This window comes from Mustelus asterias, chromosome 8 (assembly GCF_964213995.1).
Source record: "Mustelus asterias chromosome 8, sMusAst1.hap1.1, whole genome shotgun sequence".
Classification (NCBI taxonomy): domain Eukaryota; kingdom Metazoa; phylum Chordata; class Chondrichthyes; order Carcharhiniformes; family Triakidae; genus Mustelus; species Mustelus asterias.
The window spans coordinates 4,868,271-4,888,869 of NC_135808.1; the positions used below are offsets into that span (position 1 = coordinate 4,868,271).

Here is a 20,599-nt window from a genome sequence, read left to right on the forward strand (position 1 = left end):
TCTGCAGATGTGTTTGTCATGGAACACCTGGACGTCCAAAATCACACATTCCTCAGCTGCAACACAACACCAGTCTTGCATTGTTCCTCATGTTATCCAGTTAAATTTAATTAAATTCCTCACTTAATTAACTTAGAATAATTCCAATGATAACCACATTTCTTTCCCCTGTGCATTTCATTCCCGCATGAACCTAATTCGCTGCTCACTCAGTCTCCATCCCAGTCCAGCGCAGTCACCTGTCTCATGCACCTATTACTGGTCATGCATTTTGAAAGGTGAGTCTTACTTGTAGACCCTCTGATGAGTCGCTTGCTAGTTTTACTTCCTGCTGCACTGATTAACACTCATGAACCAACTGCTTTCAGGTGATTGACAGATAACTGCCACTCCAGATAGTTCTCTCATTAACATAGAAACTCGAAGCAGGAGTAGGCCATTTGGCCCTTCGAACGTGCTCAGCTTTTTATTTTGATGTGGAGATGCCGGCGTTGGACTGGGGTGAGCACAGTAAGAAGTCTCACAACACCAGGTTAAAGTCCAACAGGTTTATTTGGCAGCACAAGCTTTTGGAGCCCCAAGCTTTGACAATGTCTGGTCATCAAATTCAATATCCTGATCCTCCTTCTCCCCAAGTCTCTTGATCCATCAGCCCCAAGAGCTATATCTAATTTCTTCTTGAAATCACACAACATTTTGACCTCAACTACATTCAGTGGTAGTGAATCCCACAGATTCACCACCCTTTGGGTCAATAAATTTCTCCTCACCTCAGTTCTAAAACGTTTACCCCTTGTCTTCAAATTATGACCCCTCATTCTGGACTCCTCCACGATTGGGAACATTCTTTATGAATCTACCCTGTCTGACCCTGTTAGAATTTTATAAGTTTCTATGAGATCCCCTCTCACCCTTCCAAACGCCAGTGAATATAATCCTAAACGACTTAGTCTCTCCTCATATGGCAGACCTTCCATCGCAGGAATCAGCCTGGTAAACCTTCGCTGGACTCCCTCGAAAGCAAGGACATCCTTCCTCAGATAAGAACACCAAAACTGCACACAATACTCCAGGTGTGGCCTCACCAATACCCTATACAATTGCAGCAAAACATCCCTATTCCTATACTCAAATCCTCTGGCTATGAAGGCCAACATATCAAAGAACAAAGAAAATTACCCCACAGGAACAGGCCCATCGGCCCTCAAGACTGCGCCGACCATGCTGCCCGACTGAACTAAAACCCCCTACCCTTCCTGGGACCATATCTCTGCATTCCCACACTATTCATGTATTTGTCCAAATGCCCCTTAAAAGCTACTATCACATCTGATTCCACTACCTCCCCGGCAGAGAGTTCCAGGCACCCACGACCCTCTGTGTAAAACACGTGCCTCGTACATCTCCAATAAACCTTGCCCCTTGCTTCTTAAACCTGTGCCCCCTAGTAATTGACTCTTCCACCCGAGGAAAAAGATTCTGGCTATCCACTCTGTTCATCCCCCTCATAATCTATCAGGTCGCCCCTCAACCTCCGTCATTCCAGTGAGAACAAACCAAGTTCCTCGAACCACTCCTCATAGCTTATGCCCTCCATACCAGGCAACATCCTGGTACATCTTTTCTGTACCCTCTCCAAAGCCTCTACATCTTTCTGGTAGTGTGGCGACCAGAATTGAACACTATATTCCAAGTGTAGCCTAACTACGGCTCAATAAAATTGCAACATGACTTGCCAATTTTTAAACTCAATGCCCCGGCCGATGAAGGCAAGCATGCACCTGTACACCCAGATCCCTCTGCCTATCAATACTCTTAAGGGTTCTGCCATTTACTGCATATTTCCTATTTGTATTAGACCTTCCAAAATGCATTACCTCACTTTTGTCCGGATTAAACTCCATCTGCCATCTCTCCGCGCAAGTCTCCAACTGATCTACATAAGAACTTAAAAACTAGGAGCAGGAGTAGGCCATCTGTCCCCTCGAGCCTGCTCCACCATTCAATAAGATCATGGCTGATCTTTTTGTGGGCTCAGCTCCATTTACCCACCCGCTCACCATAACCCTTCATCCTTTACTGTTCAAAAATGTATCTATCCTTGCCTTAAAAACATTCAATGAGGGAGCCTCAACTGCTTCATTGGGCAGGGAATTCCACAGATTCACAACCCTTTGAGTGAAGAAGTTCCTCCTCAACTCAGTCCTAAATCTCTTCCCCTTATTTTGAGGCTATGTCCCCCAGTACTAGTTTCACCCACCAGTGGAAACAACTTTTTTCTATAAGATCTCCCCTCATTCTTCTGAATTCCAATGAGTATAGCCCCAGTCTACTCAGTCTCTCCTCATAAGCCAACCCTCTCAACTCTGGAATCAACCTCGTGAATCTCCTCTGCACCCCCTCCAGTGCCAGTATATCCTTTCTCAAGTAAGGAGACCAAAACTGTACACAGTACTCCAGGTGTGGCCTCACCAGCACCTTATACAGCTGCAACATAACCTCGCTGTTTTTAAACTCCATCCCTCTAGCAATGAAGGACAAAATTCCATTTGCCTTCTTAATTACCTGCTGCACATACAGACCAACTCCTTGAGGTTCCTGCACAAGGCCACCGGGTCCCTTTGCACAGCAGCATGCTGCAATTTTTTACCATTTAAATAATAGTCCATTTTACTGTTATTCCTACCAAAATGGATGACTTCACATTTACCAACATTGTACTCCATCTGCCAGACCCTCGCCCACTTACTTAGACTATCTATATCCTTTTGCAGACTTTCAACGTCCTCTGTACACTTTGCTCTGCCACCGATCTTAGTGTTATCTGCGAATTTTGACACACTACACTTGGTCCCCAACTCCTAATCATCTATGTAAATCATAAACAATTGCGGTCCCAACACTGATCCCTGAGGCACACCACTAGTCACTGATCGCCAACCAGAAAACCACCCATTTACCCCCACTCTTTGCTTTCTGTTAGCTAACCAATCCTCTGTCCATGCTAATACATTACCCGTAACACCGTGCATCTTTATCTTATGTTACAGTCTTTGGTGCGGCACTTTGCCAACTGCCTTCTGGAAATCCAGAGACACCACATCCACAGATTCCCCATTGTCCACTGGACACGTAATGTTCTCAAAGAATTCCACCAAATTAGTCAAACATGACCTTCCCTTCATGAACACATGCTGCGTCTTAGCAATGGGACAATTTATATCCAGATGTCTCGCTATTTCTTCCTTGATGATAGATTCAAACATTTTCCCTGCTACAGAAGTGAAGCTAACCGGCCTATAGTCATCTGCCTTTTGTCTACCTCCTTTTTTAAACAATGGCGTCACACTTGCTGTTTTCCAATCTGCGGGAACCACCCCAGAGTCCAGCGAATTTTGGTAAATTACCACTCGTGTATTTGCTATTTCTCCCGCCATCTCTTTTAGTACCCTGGGATGCATTCCATCAGGACCAGGAGACTTGTCTACCTTTAGCCCCATTAACTTGCCCAACACTACCTCTTTTGTGATAATGATAGTTTCTAGGTTCTCACCTGCCATAGCCTTCCTGTCATCAATTTTTGGCATGGTATTTGTGTCTTCCACTGTGAAGACCGACACAAAATACTTGTTCAATGCCTCAGCCATTTTCTCATTTCCAGTTACTAGATCCCCCTTCTCATCCTCCAAAGGACCAATGTTTACTTCAGCCACTCTTTTTCGTTTTATATATTTGTGGAAACTTTTGCTCTCTGTTTTTATATTCTGAGCTAGTTTACTCTCATAATCCATCTTACTTTTCTTTATCGCTTTTTTCGTGGCTTTCTGCTGACCTTTAAAGATTTCCCAATACTCTGGGCTCCAACTCATCTTTGCCACTTTGTATGCATTTTCTTTCAATTTGATACCCTCCTTGATTTCCTTCGATATCCATGGCTGATTATCTCTTTTTCTACAGTCCTTCCTTATCACTGGTACATACTTTTGCTGAGCACTGTGAAAGATTGCTTTGAAAGTCCTCAACTGTTCCTCAATTGTCCCACCATAAAGTTTTTGCTCCCAGTCTACCTTAGCCAACTCCTCCCTCATCCCTTTGTAGTCTCCTTTGTTCAAGCACAAGACACTGGTCTTGGATTTTACCTTCTCACGCCCCATCTGTATTTTAAATTCAACCATACTGTGACCGCTTCTTCCGAGAGGATCCCTAACTGTAAGATCATTAATTATTCCCGCCTCATTACACAGGACCAGATCTAGGATAGCTTGCTCCCTTGTCGGTTCCATTACATACTGTTCAAGGAAGCTATCGCGGATACACTCTATGAACTCCTCCTCAAGGCTGCCTTGACCGACCTGGTTTGACCAATTGATATGTAGATTAAAATTCCCCGTGATAATTGCTGTACCATTTTTACATGCATCAGTTATTTCTTTGTTTATCCTGCTGTATCCTCTGATGGTCCTCACCACTATCAGCAGATCCACCAACCTTTGTGTCATCTAGAAACTTACCAATCAAACCAGTTACATTTGGCTTCTTTACTGCCTGCTGTACCTGCACGCTTACATTCAGCAACTAATGTACGAGGGCACCAAGGTCTCACTGAGTATCCGCCTGTCTCAATTTATACCCACTCAAGTAATAATCTGTCTTCCTATCATTGCTACCAAAGTGGATAACTGCGCATTCATCCACATTATACTGCATCTGCCATGCATATGCCCACACACTCAGCCTGTCCAAATCATGCTGAAGCATCTCTTCATCCTCCTCACAGCTGGGCCTACATTCATTTTGGTGAATCTTTTTCACTTTACAAACCGATAGAAACTTTTACAGTCAGTTTTTATGTTCCATGCTAGCTAACTTTCACACTCTATTTTTCCCTTCTTAATCAATCCCATAGTCCTCCTTTGCTGAATTTTAAACTGCACCAAATCCTCAGGCCTATTGCTTTTTCTTGCCAATTTGTATGCATCTTCCTTGAATCTGATAATATCTCGAATTTCCCTTGTAAGCCATGGTTTCGGCACAATTCCCTTACCATCTCTTGCACCAAACAGGAATAAACAACTTCTGGAGTTCACCTATTTGTTCTTTAAATGCTTGCCATTGCCTGTCCACTGTCTTTACTTTCAGTAATGTTCCCCAGTCGATCATGGCCAATTCATGCCTCATACCATCATAGTTACCTTTATTGAGATTCAGGACCCTGGTCTCAGAATCAACGACATCACTATCCACCTTGACAAAGAATTCAACCATATTATGGTCACTCGTCCCCAAGGGTTCTCTCACAACTAGATTGCCAACTAATCCTTTCTCATTGCACAACACCCAGTCCAAGGTGGCCTGTTCCCTTGTTGGTTCTACAAGTTATACAAGCCAGTATAACTGATTGAAGGAAATCAGGAAGGCTTATGGAATGTTGGGCCTTATTTCAAGGGGGATGGAGTATAAGAGAAGGGAAATGATCTGATTTTGATTCTGAATCTATAGTTAAAAATGAGAAGGTGTGACCAGAACTTACCATGTGAATTTAATTTGCTACTCACACAATCATTGTCTTCATGAGACCACTAGAATTAAAAACAGGAGTAGGCCATTCAGCCCCTCAAGCCTGCTCTGCCATTCAATTGGATCCTGGCTGAGCCGACATTCCTCACATCCACTTTCCTGCCCTTTCCCCAAAGCCTTTGCTTCTATTCCTGATCAAGAATCTATCTATCTCAGCCTTACATATACACAAGGACTCTGTCCCCACCGCTCTCTGTGGCAAGGTGTTCCAAAGACTCACACCCTCATCTCAACTTTCCCGCCTTAACACCATAACCCTTGATTCCCTCTCTGATTAATAATCTGTCTATCTCAGCCTTGAACATGCTGATCGACCCAGAATCTACAATTCTCTGCAGTTAAGAATTCCAGAGATTCATTACCCTCTGAGAGAAGAAATTCCTCTTCATCTTAGTCTTAAGCTGATGCCTCTTTTTCTGAGACTATGCCCTCTGGTCCAAGACTCTCCCATGAGGGGGAACATCCTCTCAGCATTTACCCTGTCAGGCCCCTTAATAATCCTCTCTGTTTCATTGAGATTACATTTCATTCTTCTAAATTCCAATGAGCAGAGTCCCAAATTGTTTTAACTTTCCTCATGACAATCCCTCCGTACCGGGGATCATCCTAGTGAGCTTTCCCTGAACTGCGTCCAATGGAATAATAACGTTCCTTAAATAAGGGGAACCAAAACTGCTCACAGTGCTCCAGATATGGTCTCACTGGTACCTTGTACAGTCGCAGCAAGATTTCCCTGCTCTTATACTCCATCCCCTTTGAAATAAGGCCCAACATTCCATTAGCCTTCCTGATTTCCTGCTGCCGCTGTGTGCTCGCTTTCTGTGTTTCGTGCACAAGAACCCGCAAGTCCCTTTGTGTTACAACTTTCTTCCATTTTTCTCCATTTAAATAATACCCAGTTCATTTGTTCTCCCTTCCAAATTGAACAACTTCACATTTTCCCACATTCTGCTCCATTTGCCAACTTTTTGCTCACTTACTTAACCTATCAAGATCTCTCTGCAAACTGTTTCCCTCTCGCAACTTGCCTTTCCACCTATTTTTGTCATCTGCAAAATTGTCTACATTTGCTTCCTTCGTCCAAGTCACAGTAAGAAGTCTCACAACACCAGGTTAAAGTCCAACAGGGTTATTTGGTATCACAAGCTTTCGGAGCGTTGCTCCTTCATCAGGTTCATACAGTCCATTTGCTCCCTTCATCCACGTAATTTATATATATTCTAAACAGTTGCGGTCCCAGCACTGATCCCTGTGGAACCCCACTAGTTAGAGGTTGCCAACCTGAAAATGAACCCCTTCTCCCCACTCGCTGTTCCCTGCCCCTTTGACAATTCTCTATCCATGCCATATACTACTTCCAACACCACGGACTTAACCATCTTGTAACTTAACCTCCTGTGAGGTATCTTGTCAAATGCCTTCTGGAAGTCAAAATACAACATATCTACTGGTTCCCCTCTATCCACACTGCTTTAGACCTTCTCAAAAAACTCTAATAAATTATTCGGACATGATTTCCCTTTCATGAATCCGTGCTGACTCAGCCTGATTAGATTATGACTTTATAACTGTGCCCCTATTACATCCTTAATTGATTCCAACATTTTTCCAACAATAGATTCCTCGGGTGGATGGAGCTATTACAAGGGGGCATAACTATAGGGTTCATGGTGGGAGATATAGGAAGGATGTCAGAGGTAGGTTCTTTATGCGGAGAGTGGTTGGGGTGTGGAATGGACTGCCTGCAGTGATAGTGGAGTCAGACACTTTAGGAACATTTAAGCGGTTATTGGATAGGCACATGGAGCACACCAGGATGATAGGGAGTGGGATAGCTTGATCTTGGTTTCAGATAAAGCTCGGCACAACATCGTGGGCCGAAGGGCCTGTTCTGTGCTGTACTGTTCCATGAATCTATGAATAGATGTTAGGTTAATCGGCCGATAGTTACCTGCTTTTTGCCTCCTTCGCTCTTTGTATAGCGGTGTCACATTGCAGTTTTCCAATCCTCCGATACTTCTCCAGAATCAGAAAGGATATTTGGAAAATGACAACCAATGAATCCACTAACTGTGTCGCTACTTCCTTTCGGATCACGTCGGTGTAGTCACCTCCCTCCTCGGACAGCCCAAACATCTCTGGTTCCCTGACCCCAAAGCCCCACCTCTCTCTCTCGCCCAGTCCACAATGTCACCCTGATTGAACAACACTTGCTGACTGGACCAGGATGACTTTCTGAGCCCAGCAATAGTGAGAATGTTTGTGGACACTATGGGTATGCAAGAGCTCCCCAAAGAGCTGGAACTATCACAGACAATGGGTCTGGTAAAGGACAGGCATTTATCCAAAGATCAGTGTTAAATTTACAAGTTGTGTTTTGGTCTTGGGATACCTTGACAATATCACAGCTGACCTGTCATTTCTACAGGAGTGTGGGATGCCACATCTCAGCACTTACAGTCCATGGTCATGATGGTGGTCTGATTGATCTGATCAGGAGGACATGATTCCTGTTCCTGCAGCCTGGATATTCTGCTGTGGAGAGGGAACTTCACCATCTCTGATGTTGTGGAGGTGATGGGCAGTCACCTGCTCATATCAGATGTATTGTACAAGAATGCTCCGCTCTAGTTATTCACTGTGTACACCCCAGCTCAAAACAGCAAGTGACCGGCCATCCTTCAGCAGCTCACACTGCTGCTGGTGAATTCCAGGCCGGTCACTCTGGACAATGACATGAACATCATCGATATAGCTGGACGATCCAGCAGTGCCAACAGCAAACTGTGTGTCACATCCAGTCTCATGATGAAAATGGTAAAAGACCCAAGCTGCACAATGTCTTTAGCAGCCCAGTAGACAGAGTGCCGCACAGATTCACCCACTCGAGGCCAGGCGGATCTGCCCATTCCAGGATAGAATTCCTGTTTTATCCCAAGTGTTCACAGTGAGATCGAATGATGTCAGGCAGGTGTAGAGATTCTGCTTTCGTTATATAGGACATTAATGGGACCATATCTGGAGCACAGTGAAAGGGTGGAGATCCTTGGAAGCCCTCTTTGATGTAGATTGTGAATAGCTGAGACCCAAGCACTGATCTTTGTGTTTCCCCACTAGTAACAGGCTGCTCACCTCAAAATGAGCATTTATCCCTACTCTCTCTTTTCAGTGTGTTAATCAGTTCCCATGTACATATACTGGCATGTACTGCATGCTAGTACATTCCACCAAATTTCATCTGCTTTAAAGTTATTTACTAACCTTTTGTGTGGGATCTGATTAAAAGCTTTCTGAAAATTTAAGTACACCAGATCAACCAGTTACACCTTATCTATTCTGCTTTTACATTCTTCAAAATCTCCAACCAGTTTGTGAAACTGATTCCCTTTCATAAATCCCCATTGACTGCGCCCAAATTCACCATTATTTTCTCAGTGTTCAGTTATTACATCATTTATTACAGATCCTAGCATTTTCCCTCTGACTAATGTCGTGCTAACAAGTTTTTCATTCCCCATATTCTCTCCCTTCTTTCTGAAACATTGGAGTTACATTTGCACCTTCCAATCTGCAGGAACAATTCCAGAGTCTGTAGAATTTTGAAAGATAACCACCAATGCATCTACTTTCTCTCCAGTCACTACTTTCAGCATCTGAGATAGAGACCACCAGGTCTGGGGAAATTTATCTACTTCGAATCTCATTCATTTCTCTATTTGTACTATTCTTATAAGCATAAGAGCATCTTGTAGTTCCTCATTAATGCCAGTCACCTGATCCTCCATTATTTATGGGAGGTTTTTAATGGTGATCATTGACATTTGGACAGATTATTGAGAAAGTCTGTGTGTTCTGCCTTGGTCATGTCATCTAACATGAGGTTTGAGGTGTGTGTGAGACCAGTGCCTGGAGCTGTGAGGTAGCAACCTAACCAATGAACCACTGTGCCACCTCTAAAATTATTGTGTTTCTTTCAAATTATGGAATCTTATGACTTTATCCTCTTAGTGAGTCATTAGGATTTCCTGTTAATTCATGCTAACCTCGTTCATTATTTATGTGTAAGTTATATAGTATTAATTGTTCGCTTCATTGATTCTTTAATACAAAAATTATTCATCACTTCACCACTTACTCTAATTCAAGGTCCTGGGGAGTCAGAGCCTATCCCGACAGGCACTGGGAGTTAAGCAGGGTACACCCAGAACGGGACACCAATCCATCGCAGGGCATACACTCACACAAAAACTAAGGGGCAATTTAACATGGCCAATCCACCGACCCGCACACCTTTGGAGTGGGGAGGAAACTGGAGCACCCGGAGGAAACCCACGCAGACACAAGGAGAACGTGCAAACTCAACACAGACAGTGACCCAAGGCTGGAATTGAACCCATGTCCCTGGAGCTGTGAGGCAGCAGTGTGAACCATTATGCCTTGGTGCTGCCTCTAAAATTATTGTATTTCTTTCAAATTATGGAATCTTATGGCTTTATACCCTTCTTTAGTAACTGGGATTTCAAATTTGCTCTGTGCACCAAAAAATATTGATTGTTCCTATTCTGAATCTAACAAAATATGGAGCCTCATCCAATATTGTAACAAATTTGGGGTCTGGTCTGGTATCACTCCGAGAAACTGCAGAACTCTCGGGTAGAGAGGGATCTGGATGTCCTGGTGTAAAAATCACAAAACGTTAGTCTGCATGTACAGCAAGTAATTAGGAATATAAATGGGATGTCGGTGTTTATTGTAAGGAGAATCAAGTATAAAAATTGTGCCTGCAGGGGTACAGGGCCTCAGTGAGGCTGCATTTGGAGTAATGTGCACTATTTTGATCTCCTTACATAAGATCATAAGACCCAAGAACAGAGGTAGGCCATTCGGCTCATTGAGTCTGCTCTGCCATTCAATGAGATCAGGACTGGTCTGATGTGATAATCCTCCAACTCCATTTTCCCACCTTATTTCCATAACCCTGATTCCATTATTGATTAAAAACCTGTCTATCTCAGCCCTAAAGATATGTCCCAGCCTCTACAGCTCTCTGCGGTAAAGAGTTCCAAGGATTCACTCCCTCTGAGAGAAGAAATTCCTCCTCATCTCTGTCTTAAATGGACAACCCTTTGCTCTGAGAATATGCCCTTTGGTCCTGGACTCTCCCACAAAGGGAAACAACCTGTCAGCATCCAAGCTCTCAAGCCCCCTGAGAATCCTATCTGTATCATTCTTCTAAACTCCAATGAGTACAGGCCCATCCGACTTAGCCTCGATTGATAAACATATCCCTCCATATTTGGAATCAATCTAATGAACTTTCTCTGGACTGCCTCTAATGCTGGTATGTCTTTTCTGAGGTAAGGGGATGAAAACTGTATTCCAGGTGTGGTCTAACTAGTCACTTGGACAGTTTTAGCAACCTCCCTATTTTCATACTCCATTCCCTTTTTAATAAAGGTCAATATTCCATTTGTCTTCCCTGACACTTGCTGAACTTGCATGCCAGCTTTTTGTGATCTTTGCACAAGGATCCCAAATCCCTCTGTGCTGCAGCTTTCTGCAGTCTTTCTCTATTCAAATAATATCCAGCTCCTTTATTCTTCCCACCAATGTGCATAACTTCACATTTTCCTGCATTATTTTTCATCTGCCAAGCTTTCACGCACACACTAATTTTTTTAAAATCCCTCTGTAGACTCTGTCATCCTCACCACTTGCCTTCCCACCTATTGTTGTGCCATCCTCAACCTTAGCAATAATACATTCACTTCCCTCATCCAAATGATTAATATAGATAATATAAGAAATTACCATTGAATTAGAGACTGATTCCTTGGATGAAGGCGGTTATGTTATCATGAAAGCCTCAGCAGGTTTGGCCTATACCCATTGGAGTTTAGGAGAATGAGAGGTGATCTTATTGAAACATAGAAGACACTGAGGAGACTCGACAGGATTGATGCTGAGTGGATGTTTCCCTTGCGATGGCGTCTAGTACAATGGACAGTTTGAAAATTAGCAATCTCCCATTTAATACAGAAATGAGATTTTGTTTTCTGTCAGAGGGTGATTTGTGTTGGAATTCTCTACCCCAGTGAGCAGTGGAGGCCGGAGCACTGACAATATTCAATCAGATCAGTCATGATCTTGTTGAGTGGCAGAGCAGGCTCGAGGGGCCGAATGGCCTACTCCTGTTCCAAATTCTTTTGTTCTTGGAATTGATTTTTTGTGTGATATCTTACAGACTCGGATTGCGTACAATCTGTACAGTGACATCTACACGATGCTTCACAGAGATATCACCTCCCACCCGCTCTCTGCAGCTTTCTCTCCTCCACTTCTGTCCCCTCTCCCTCTCTCCTCAACCTTGACCTTCCCTCCCACTCTTCTTCTCAGTCTGTCTTCCCTCTCTCAAATTCTCCTTCCCCAGCCCCACTGTCTCTCCCTCCTTCCTCTCCCTGTCCCTTATGCTCTCCTCTACTCACATACCCTCCCTTCTCCCCGCTAACTTCTTTCCACCAACATTCTCTCTCCCCTTTCTCCCTCTCTCACTCACCTCCCGCTCTCCGTTTGTCTCTCCCTCTTTAATTCCTCTCTTCTTCTTACCTTGGGTGGCACAGTGGCACAGTGGTTAGCATTGCTGCCTCTCAGGACCCGGTTTCAATTCCTGGCTTGGGTCACTGTCTGTGCGGAGTCTACACGTTCTCCCCCACGTCTGCGTGGGTTTCCTCCAGGTGTTCCAGTTTCCTCCCACAGTCCGAAGACATGCTGGTTAGCCGTGCTAAATTCTCCTTCAGTGTACAGGCGCCGAAGTGTGGTGATTTTCACACCAACTCCATTGCAGTGTTAATTTAAGCCTACTTGTGACAATAATAAACTTGAAACTCAATCTGTCCCGCAATCTCTCTCCCATTCCCCACAACCATCCCATCTCTCTGCCGGGCACTCACTTGTACCTCCTGCTCCCTGACCCTGCTCCCCACCCACTCTCCCTCAGCACCTTCCCACTCTCCCCCATCTACGCAAAATTTCTCTCCACCTCACCTCCTATCCCCTTCCCTCATCATTCTGCAATACTTCTCCCCCTCACTCTCCTCTCTTCAGATGCTCTCCCCTTTCCCTCTCTCCCACATTCTTCCCTGCCCCTCCTGCTTTATTTCCCATCCTGTCTTTCACACGGAAGGGTCTGTTTATTTCTTCAGAATAAACTTGAGCACGACTGGTCCAAAGTAAATACTCCTTTATTTAAGCGTCTTTTATAAGCATTTTACAGAAAGCGAAATAAAGATTACTTTCGTATAAGCAGTCTCCAGCTGCACCAACAACTTGTTTCTGTGACCATGAGTAAGCTTCTGTACATTGTACTTTCAGAGAATACAACTAAGTCTCCAGGCTAGACCCAGAATTTCAGGCTGATGTGACCAAATTAGCTGAAGTTAGCTTAAAGCACAGCACAATTAGTTACATTAGGCAGAAATACCTTAAAATGAAGCGTTTTAACTGGGCAAACTATCTAGAAGATCCCACACAACATTCTCTCCTCTCTCCGACTCTCTCTCACACCATCCTATTCTTCCTCCCACGCTCTTGCTCTCATTAACTATCCTCGTTTCTCTTTCTCACACTCTCCCACTTTTGTTTTCATGCTCTCTCTCACTCTCTCTGCCACCCTGAGCTCTGTACCCCTCCACCTTGATGTCTCACAGCCTCCCACACGACCTGCCTTCCAGATGCTCTCTCTTCTCTGCCCTTTCTTTCTCACCCACTCTCCCAATCCTTGTCATCTGCTCTGCCGTTCTCTCTCCTGCTTCCACTCAAAACGTCCCACTCTGACTTGCCCTCTCCCTCATCCCGCTCTCTCTCCCTCTTTATCCTCCTGCTCCCTCCAGTCCCTCTCATTACTGCCTGTTTTCTCTCTTCCCAACTGCACCCCTCCACCTCCTTCTCTTCCCCCTCCCTATCTCTCTGTCACTCATCCTCTCCCCTCTTCCCTGCCTCTCCTTCCTGGTCTATTCCCACTCCTCTCCCCTCCCTCTGGCTCCATGTTCCCATCACATTCCTACTGTTTCTCCCCGACCCCTCATTCTCCCCTCCCCCTCACAAACCTCTCTCCTCTCTTCCTCACTCCTCACACTCTCTCCCCTCCCCACCCCCTCTCTCTAAATCACTGACTGTGTTATTGTAACTTTCCCCAGCTCCAGCCTCTCTGACTCTGGATCCGAACACAGCGCATCCCCGGCTCATCCTGTCTGAGGACCGGACCAGTGTGAGACTCGGAGACAAACAGCAGCCGCTCCCTGACACCCCGGAGAGGTTTGATTCCTGGCCCTTTGTCCTGGGATCAGAGGGATTCACATCAGGGAGACATTACTGGGAGGTGGAGGTGGCGGGGACAGAGTGGGGTCTGGGAGTGGCCCGAGAGTCTGTGAACAGGAAAGGGTTAATCCCCCCGAGACCTGAGTCCGGATTCTGGATTGTGGGGCTGAATACTAGAGGATGGTTTGATTCTATGTTGCTGCCGATGGTGGAGCTGTTTCCCGGAAGTGGTTATTTTGCCCTCACCTCCCCCTCAGAGACCCCCCTCACCCCGAGTGTGAATCCCCGGAAGATCGGGGTTTTCCTGGACTATGAGGGTGGACAGGTGTCATTTTACAATGCGGACAACATGTCCCATCTCCACACTTTCACCCACACTTTCACTGAGAGAATCTTTCCCATCTTCAATCCGGGATCGAATATCTGGGAAAACTCGGCGCCGCTGACAATCTGCGGGGTTAAAGGTCACTAACAGATCCATCCCATAATTTCACACCGTCTCCCTGCCTCCTGCCAGCTGTAAACTGATGGAACCTGTTCATATTGTGGTTATTATATAGAATTATAATTTACATTGGGGGCTCCATGGTTACATTTGTAAAATGATTCTTCAAACAAAACAATCTGAGAATCACTGGAATAGAAACAGTTTTTCTCAAAGATTCCACAGCTCATCATTAAATCCAAGAAGCAGAAACTCTACATGTTGTTTGTGTCGTCACTGAGTGAGGGGGCGGGGTTCCGGGGAATGGAGAGGCCGATTGGCCGGAGCTCCTGTCACTCTGAGTGAGGGAGGCGGGATTCCGGGGAATGGGGAGGCCGATTGGACGGAGCTCCTGTTACTCAGTGAGGGGGGCGGGATTCCAGATATTCGGAAGGTGATTGGTTAGAACGCCTCACTTTGAGCGAAGGAACCGTTTTCCGGGGAGTCTGAATGCCGATTGGTCAAAGCGCCCGTCAGGAAAGTGTGGGAGGCGGACTTTCGGGGACTCCTGCAAACCGATTGGTCAGCGCGCCTGTCATTCACAGTGAAGGGCGGGGTTCGCGAATACCGAACATGGATTGGTCAGAGCTCCTGTCACTCAGAGTAAACGCTGCGGGGTTCCGGGGAATGGGGACGCTGATTGGTCGGTGTGGCTGTCATTTCCATTGAGGGAGGCGGTTCCGGGGAGGGACTGTCGATTGGTCGCTATAACTGTCAATCAGAGAAGAAGCGGGTGTTCTTGGCATCGGGGAGGCGATTGGTCACTTAGACTGAGGGAGGCGGGTTTCATGAAGCCCAGAAGCCGATTGGTTCGCGCTCCTGTCACTCTGAGCATGAATACTGATTTCTGGAGGATTTGAAAGACGATTGGTCAAAGCGCCTCTCAGACATCGTCAGGGAGGCGGGATTTCGAGTAGATGCGGATTAATCCGGGATCGTCAGCACGGATTCGTGCTGACTATACATTTAAATTAGTCCTACCAAAATGAATCACCTCACATTTATCAGGGTTAAACTCCATTTGCCATTTTTCAGCCCAGCTTTGCATCCTATCTATGTCTCTTTGCAGCCTACAACAGCCCTCCACCTCATCCACTACTCCACCAATCTTGGTGTCATCAGCAAATTTACTGATTCACCCTTCAGCCCCCTCCTCTAAGTCATTAATAAAAATCACAAAGAGCAGAGGACCAAGCACTGATCCCTGTGGCACTCCGCTAGCAACCTGCCTCCAATCCGAAAATTTTCCATCCACCACCACCCTCTGTCTTCGATCAGACAGCCAGTTACCTATCCAATCGGCCAACTTTCCCTCTATCCCACACCTCCTCACTTTCATCATAAGCCGACCATGGGGGTCCTTATCAAACGCCTTACTAAAATCCATGTATATGACATCAACTGCCCTACCTTCATCAACACACTTAGTTACCTCCTCAAAAAATTTCAATCAAATTTGTGAGGCACGACTTGCCCTTCATGAATCCGTGCTGACTATCCCGGATTAATCCGCATCTTTCTAAATGGTCGTAAATCCCGTCCCTAAGGACCTTTTCCATCAATTTACCAACCACCGAAGTAAGACTAACCGGTCTATAATTACCAGGGTCATTTCTATTCCCTTTCTTATCTGTGGATAACTCGCCAGCGATGTCGCGCTGCAGTCCACCTTTCTATCTTTCACCCCGCCAGTGGATTGGATGTTTCACAACATTCAAGAGACCGGCTATATTCACAGCCGGGTGTCCCTGGTGAGGGAGCATGCAGTGTCCATGGACACCATTGAAGCCTTCCATGTTCATTGGGCACCACAAGGCTGGGGTGTGTTACTGACCCTTTTAATCACCTTTTGATTTGATGTTTTAAGTTTCATTTTTTAATATTATTTATTAATGTCACAAGTAGGCTTACATTAACACTGCAATGAAGTTCCTGTGAAAATCCCCTGTGAAAATCACCACATTCCGGCGCCTGTTCGGGTACACTGAGGGAGAATTTAGCATAGCCAATATACCTAACCAGCACGTCTTTCAGACTGTGGGAGGAAACCGGAGCACCTGGAGGAAACCCACGCAGACATGGGGACAATGTGCAAACACCGCACAGACAGTGACCCAAGCCGGGAATTGAACCCAGGGCCCTGGCGCTGTGAGGCAGCAGTGCTAACCACTGTGCCATCTCATTTGTGCTTTGTTTTTGTTTCAGGTGATCCCCCTTTCAGGGGTTGCCCTTCTTGCTTTAGCCCTCAATTTGTTAATTTAGTTTACTTGGTTTGCCAACAAGAATGGCATTGAACTCATTGATTCCAGTTTATTTATTAGTGTCATAAGTGCAATGAAGTTACTCATAGAATCATCAAAACCATACAGTACAGAAAGAGGCCATTCGGCCCATCGAGTCGGCACCGACCACAATCCCACCCATATCCCACAATACCCCCATATTAAACCGCTAATCCTTCTAACCTACGCATCTCAGGACACTAAGGGCATTTTTTAGCATGGCCAATCAACCTAACCCGCACATCTTTGGACTGTGGGAGGAAACCGGAGCACCCGGAGGAAACCCACGCAGACAATGTGCAAACTCCACACAGACAGTGACCCAAGCCGGGAATCGAACCCAGGTCCCTGGAGCTGTGAAGCAGCAGTGCTAGCCACTGTGCTACCGTGCCGCCGTTACTGTGAAAATCACCTGCCATCCGAGTCTTGGTTCTCTGAAAAACTGAACATTCACTCTGCACTGCCTTCACACCCTTCCTTTTTAAATTTGGGGTATTGTTCAGCACAAGGATGTTTATTTTTATCTTTGCAGCTCCGGAGTTTGAATAATTGAATACAATACTGTCTGAACCCCCTCTTATCCAGTGAAGATTCCTGAGTTTGATACTGCAGTAAGAAGTTTAACAACATGGGAGATGAGTTTTACCCCAGTCCAACGCCGGCATCTCCACACTTTGATACTGCACACAGACATCAGTGGTTATTTATTCTGGGAGCCAGTTTATCCCTTTTCAGCTGTGTTTATAAATCAATAAAATGAATATTAAAACATACCAGGACTAACGGAGCCTATCATTTTCTCTGCGTTGTGTACTTTGTACTTCTCCACGCACACTGTGGGATTTTCCGGTCTTGGGGCTGGAAAATCCCGCCGTGTGTGTGACTCAAGTCTTTCATTGTTACAAAGCGCACTGCTGCCACCTGCTGACAGAATCTCAGTGCTGCAGGAAAGAATTCCCCATTAAAAACGGCCCAAGAAGTGGGGACTTTCGAAGGTTCACAGGCAGGATGGGCTGAATGGTCTCTTTCCATTGTGAGGTCACATTATGATTTTTATATAATCTAATATTTAGATCGGATCAAATCCACATTTTTAAAATTAACTTGAACTGAAGATTGCCATGTGAGTTGAGAATGAATCGACTCGGCCTCTGTTCAAATAAGGGGGTTGACACAGGGTAGGTGCTGGAAGGATGGTTCCCCTGGCTGGGGAACCAGGGTCTTTAGCAGCTTGATGGTGATGCTCCTGGAATAATAATCCAGACTCTAACCAGTGGAGAGTTTTCCCCTGATTGCCATTGAGTGATGTTTTGCTGGGGCTCCTTGATGCCACACTGGGTGAAATGCTGCCTTGATGTTCAGGGCAGTCACTCTCACTCCACCTCTGGAATTCAGCTCTTTGCTCCGGCTCGGGGAGATGTTCAGTTTGGCTTCCTCCAGGAGCACTCGGCTCCACACCTCATTGCAGCCTCGGTGCAAACTCTGAGGAGGCCATGGAATGGAGTGAAACTAGACATCCCATGAGAAAGTGTTGGCCTCATATGAAAGGAGGAGTTGAATGAGCGCCCATGATGCGGCTCTGGGCGGCTGAGGGGGGAAAGCGGGTGCGCGGGAGGAAAAGCTCCGGCCAGAGCGCGAGGAGCGGCCGCGCGCTGACCTCCAGCCCAAGGTCAGAGCGCGGGAAGAAGCGCGGCTCTGATTGGAGGATCAGGCAGCGTCAGCGGGGGCAGGGGGAGGGGCTGGACTCAGCACAGCATCACGTGTTCGACAGGAGCAGGCTGAGGGTAAGGGAGTTTGTTTCTGCATTTGATTGATTTATTTATTTTTCTGTTAAATTTGTGTTAAACATCGGATGGTCTTTTTTCCAAAAGCAGAAGTAGGCCCAGGAGAAGCCTGGAAAGGTTTTTGGAGGGTTTAAAAGCAGGCCGCACTTTTGAGTGGGCAGCGTCGGGAGCGGGCAGTGAAGTGAGTGGGAGGCAGAGTGAGAGTTGTAAGGGCTTTGGCTCACAGGGCTTCGGGGGAAAGGGCGAAGCAGTGGCGGTTTTTTCTTTTCCATTCCTGTAAAGGAAAAGGGTAGCTATGAGTGATAGGCCAGTTTGTTGCTTCCGGTGTGGGATGTGGGAGTTCCTGGAAACACCTAGCCACCCAGAGGTTCACATTTGCGCCAGGTGTGTGGAACTGCAGCTCCTGAGGGACCGCATCAGGGAACTGGAGCAGCGGCTTGATGACCTTAGTCTAGTCAGGGAGAATGAGAGACAAATAGACATGAGTTATAGGCAAGTGGTTACACCGGGGCCTCAGGGGGAAGACACGTGGGTCACAGGAGGAGTAAAGGTCATAAGGGTAACGTACTAGAGAGTATTCCAGTGGCTGTCTCTCGATTGGAAGGGCTCTGCAACAGGTGTGCGAGGGGAGGGGAGTGAACAATTAGTGGTGGGGTCACCTGTGGTTGTCCCACTCCAAAACAAGTATATTGTTTTGGACAGTGTGGAGGAAGATGACTCTCCAGGGGTAAGCCACAGTGACCAGGTCACTGGCACACAGTCAGGCTCTGTGGCCCGGAAAGGAAAGAGAGGGATTAGGAGAGCAATAGTGGTGGGGGACACATCGGTTAGAGGCACGGACAGGTGATTCTGTGGGTGCGAACGGGACTCCAGGATGGTAGTCTGCCTACCTGGTGCTGGGGTACTGGATGTCTCCGAGCGGATAGGAGGCATATTAAAAGGGGAGGATAAAGAAACGGATGTCATTGTACACATTGGTGCAATGACGTAGATAGGAAGAGCAGGGAGATCCTACGAGAGCAATTCAGGGAGTTGGGAAATAGGCTAAAAAGTAGGGCCTCCAGGGTGGCAATCTCTGGGTTGCTCCCAATGCCTAGGGCCAGTGAGGCTAGGAATAGGGAGATAGTACAATTGAACGCTTGGCTAAAGGACTGATCCAGGAGGGAGGGCTTCATATTCCTGGATCATCTGGTTATTCCTCTGTTCAGATCATTCCTGCCCAACAAACACACAGGGAAAATCATCAAATGATCCCCAGTTTGACTTGTAAGGAGTGGTTACAGTGGATTATGATGTGGAGATGCCGGCGTTGGACTGGGGTAAACACAGTAAGAAGTTTAACAACACCAGGTTAAAGTCCAACAGGTTTATTTGGTAGCAAAAGCCACACAAGCTTTCGAAGCTCTAAGCCCCTTCTTCAGGTGAGTGGGAATTCTGTTCACAAACAGAGTTTATAAAGACACAGACTCAATTTACATGAATAATGGTTGGAATGCGAATACTTACAACTGATCAAGTCTTTAAGAAACAAAACAATGGGAGTGGGGAGAGCATCAAGACAGGCTAAAAAGATGTGTATTGTCTCCAGACAAGACAGCCAGTGAAACTCTGCAGGTCCACGCAACTGTGGGAGTTACAGATAGTGTGACATGAACCCAATATCCCGGTTGAGGCCGTCCGCGTGTGTGCGGAACTTGGCTATCAGTTTCTGCTCAGCGACTCTGCGCTGTCGTGTGTCGCGAAGGCCGCCTTGGAGAACGCTTACCCGAATATCAGAGGCCGAATGCCCGTGGCCCGCTCGACAATCACCAGGCAAGACTGTTCTCTTCCTGTTGGGGAGCACTTCAGCGGCCACGGGCATTCGGCCTCTGATATTCGGGTAAGCGTTCTCCAAGGCGGCCTTCGCGACACACGACAGCGCAGAGTCGCTGAGCAGAAACTGATAGCCAAGTTCCGCACACACGCGGACGGCCTCAACCGGGATATTGGGTTCATGTCACACTATTTGTAACTCCCACAGTTGCGTGGACCTGCAGAGTTTCACTGGCTGTCTTGTCTGGAGACAATACACATCTTTTTAGCCTGTCTTGATGCTCTCCCCACTCCCATTGTTTTGTTTCTTAAAGACTTGATTAGTTGTAAGTATTCGCATTCCA

The 20,599-nt window shown here is 46.2% G+C and overlaps 1 protein-coding gene across 1 annotated transcript in view; it reads left to right on the forward strand.

Annotated features, from left to right (window-relative positions):
• LOC144496798 (zinc-binding protein A33-like) overlaps positions 1-14,595 on the forward strand; it is a 28,153-nt gene extending 13,558 nt beyond the window's left edge. The window contains exon 6 of the mRNA XM_078217349.1: positions 13,773-14,595. Within this exon, the coding sequence (XP_078073475.1) occupies positions 13,773-14,365 (593 nt within the window). The 3' untranslated portion in view covers positions 14,366-14,595. The remainder of the gene's footprint in view (positions 1-13,772) is intronic.
• The last annotated feature ends 6,004 nt before the right edge of the window (positions 14,596-20,599 follow it).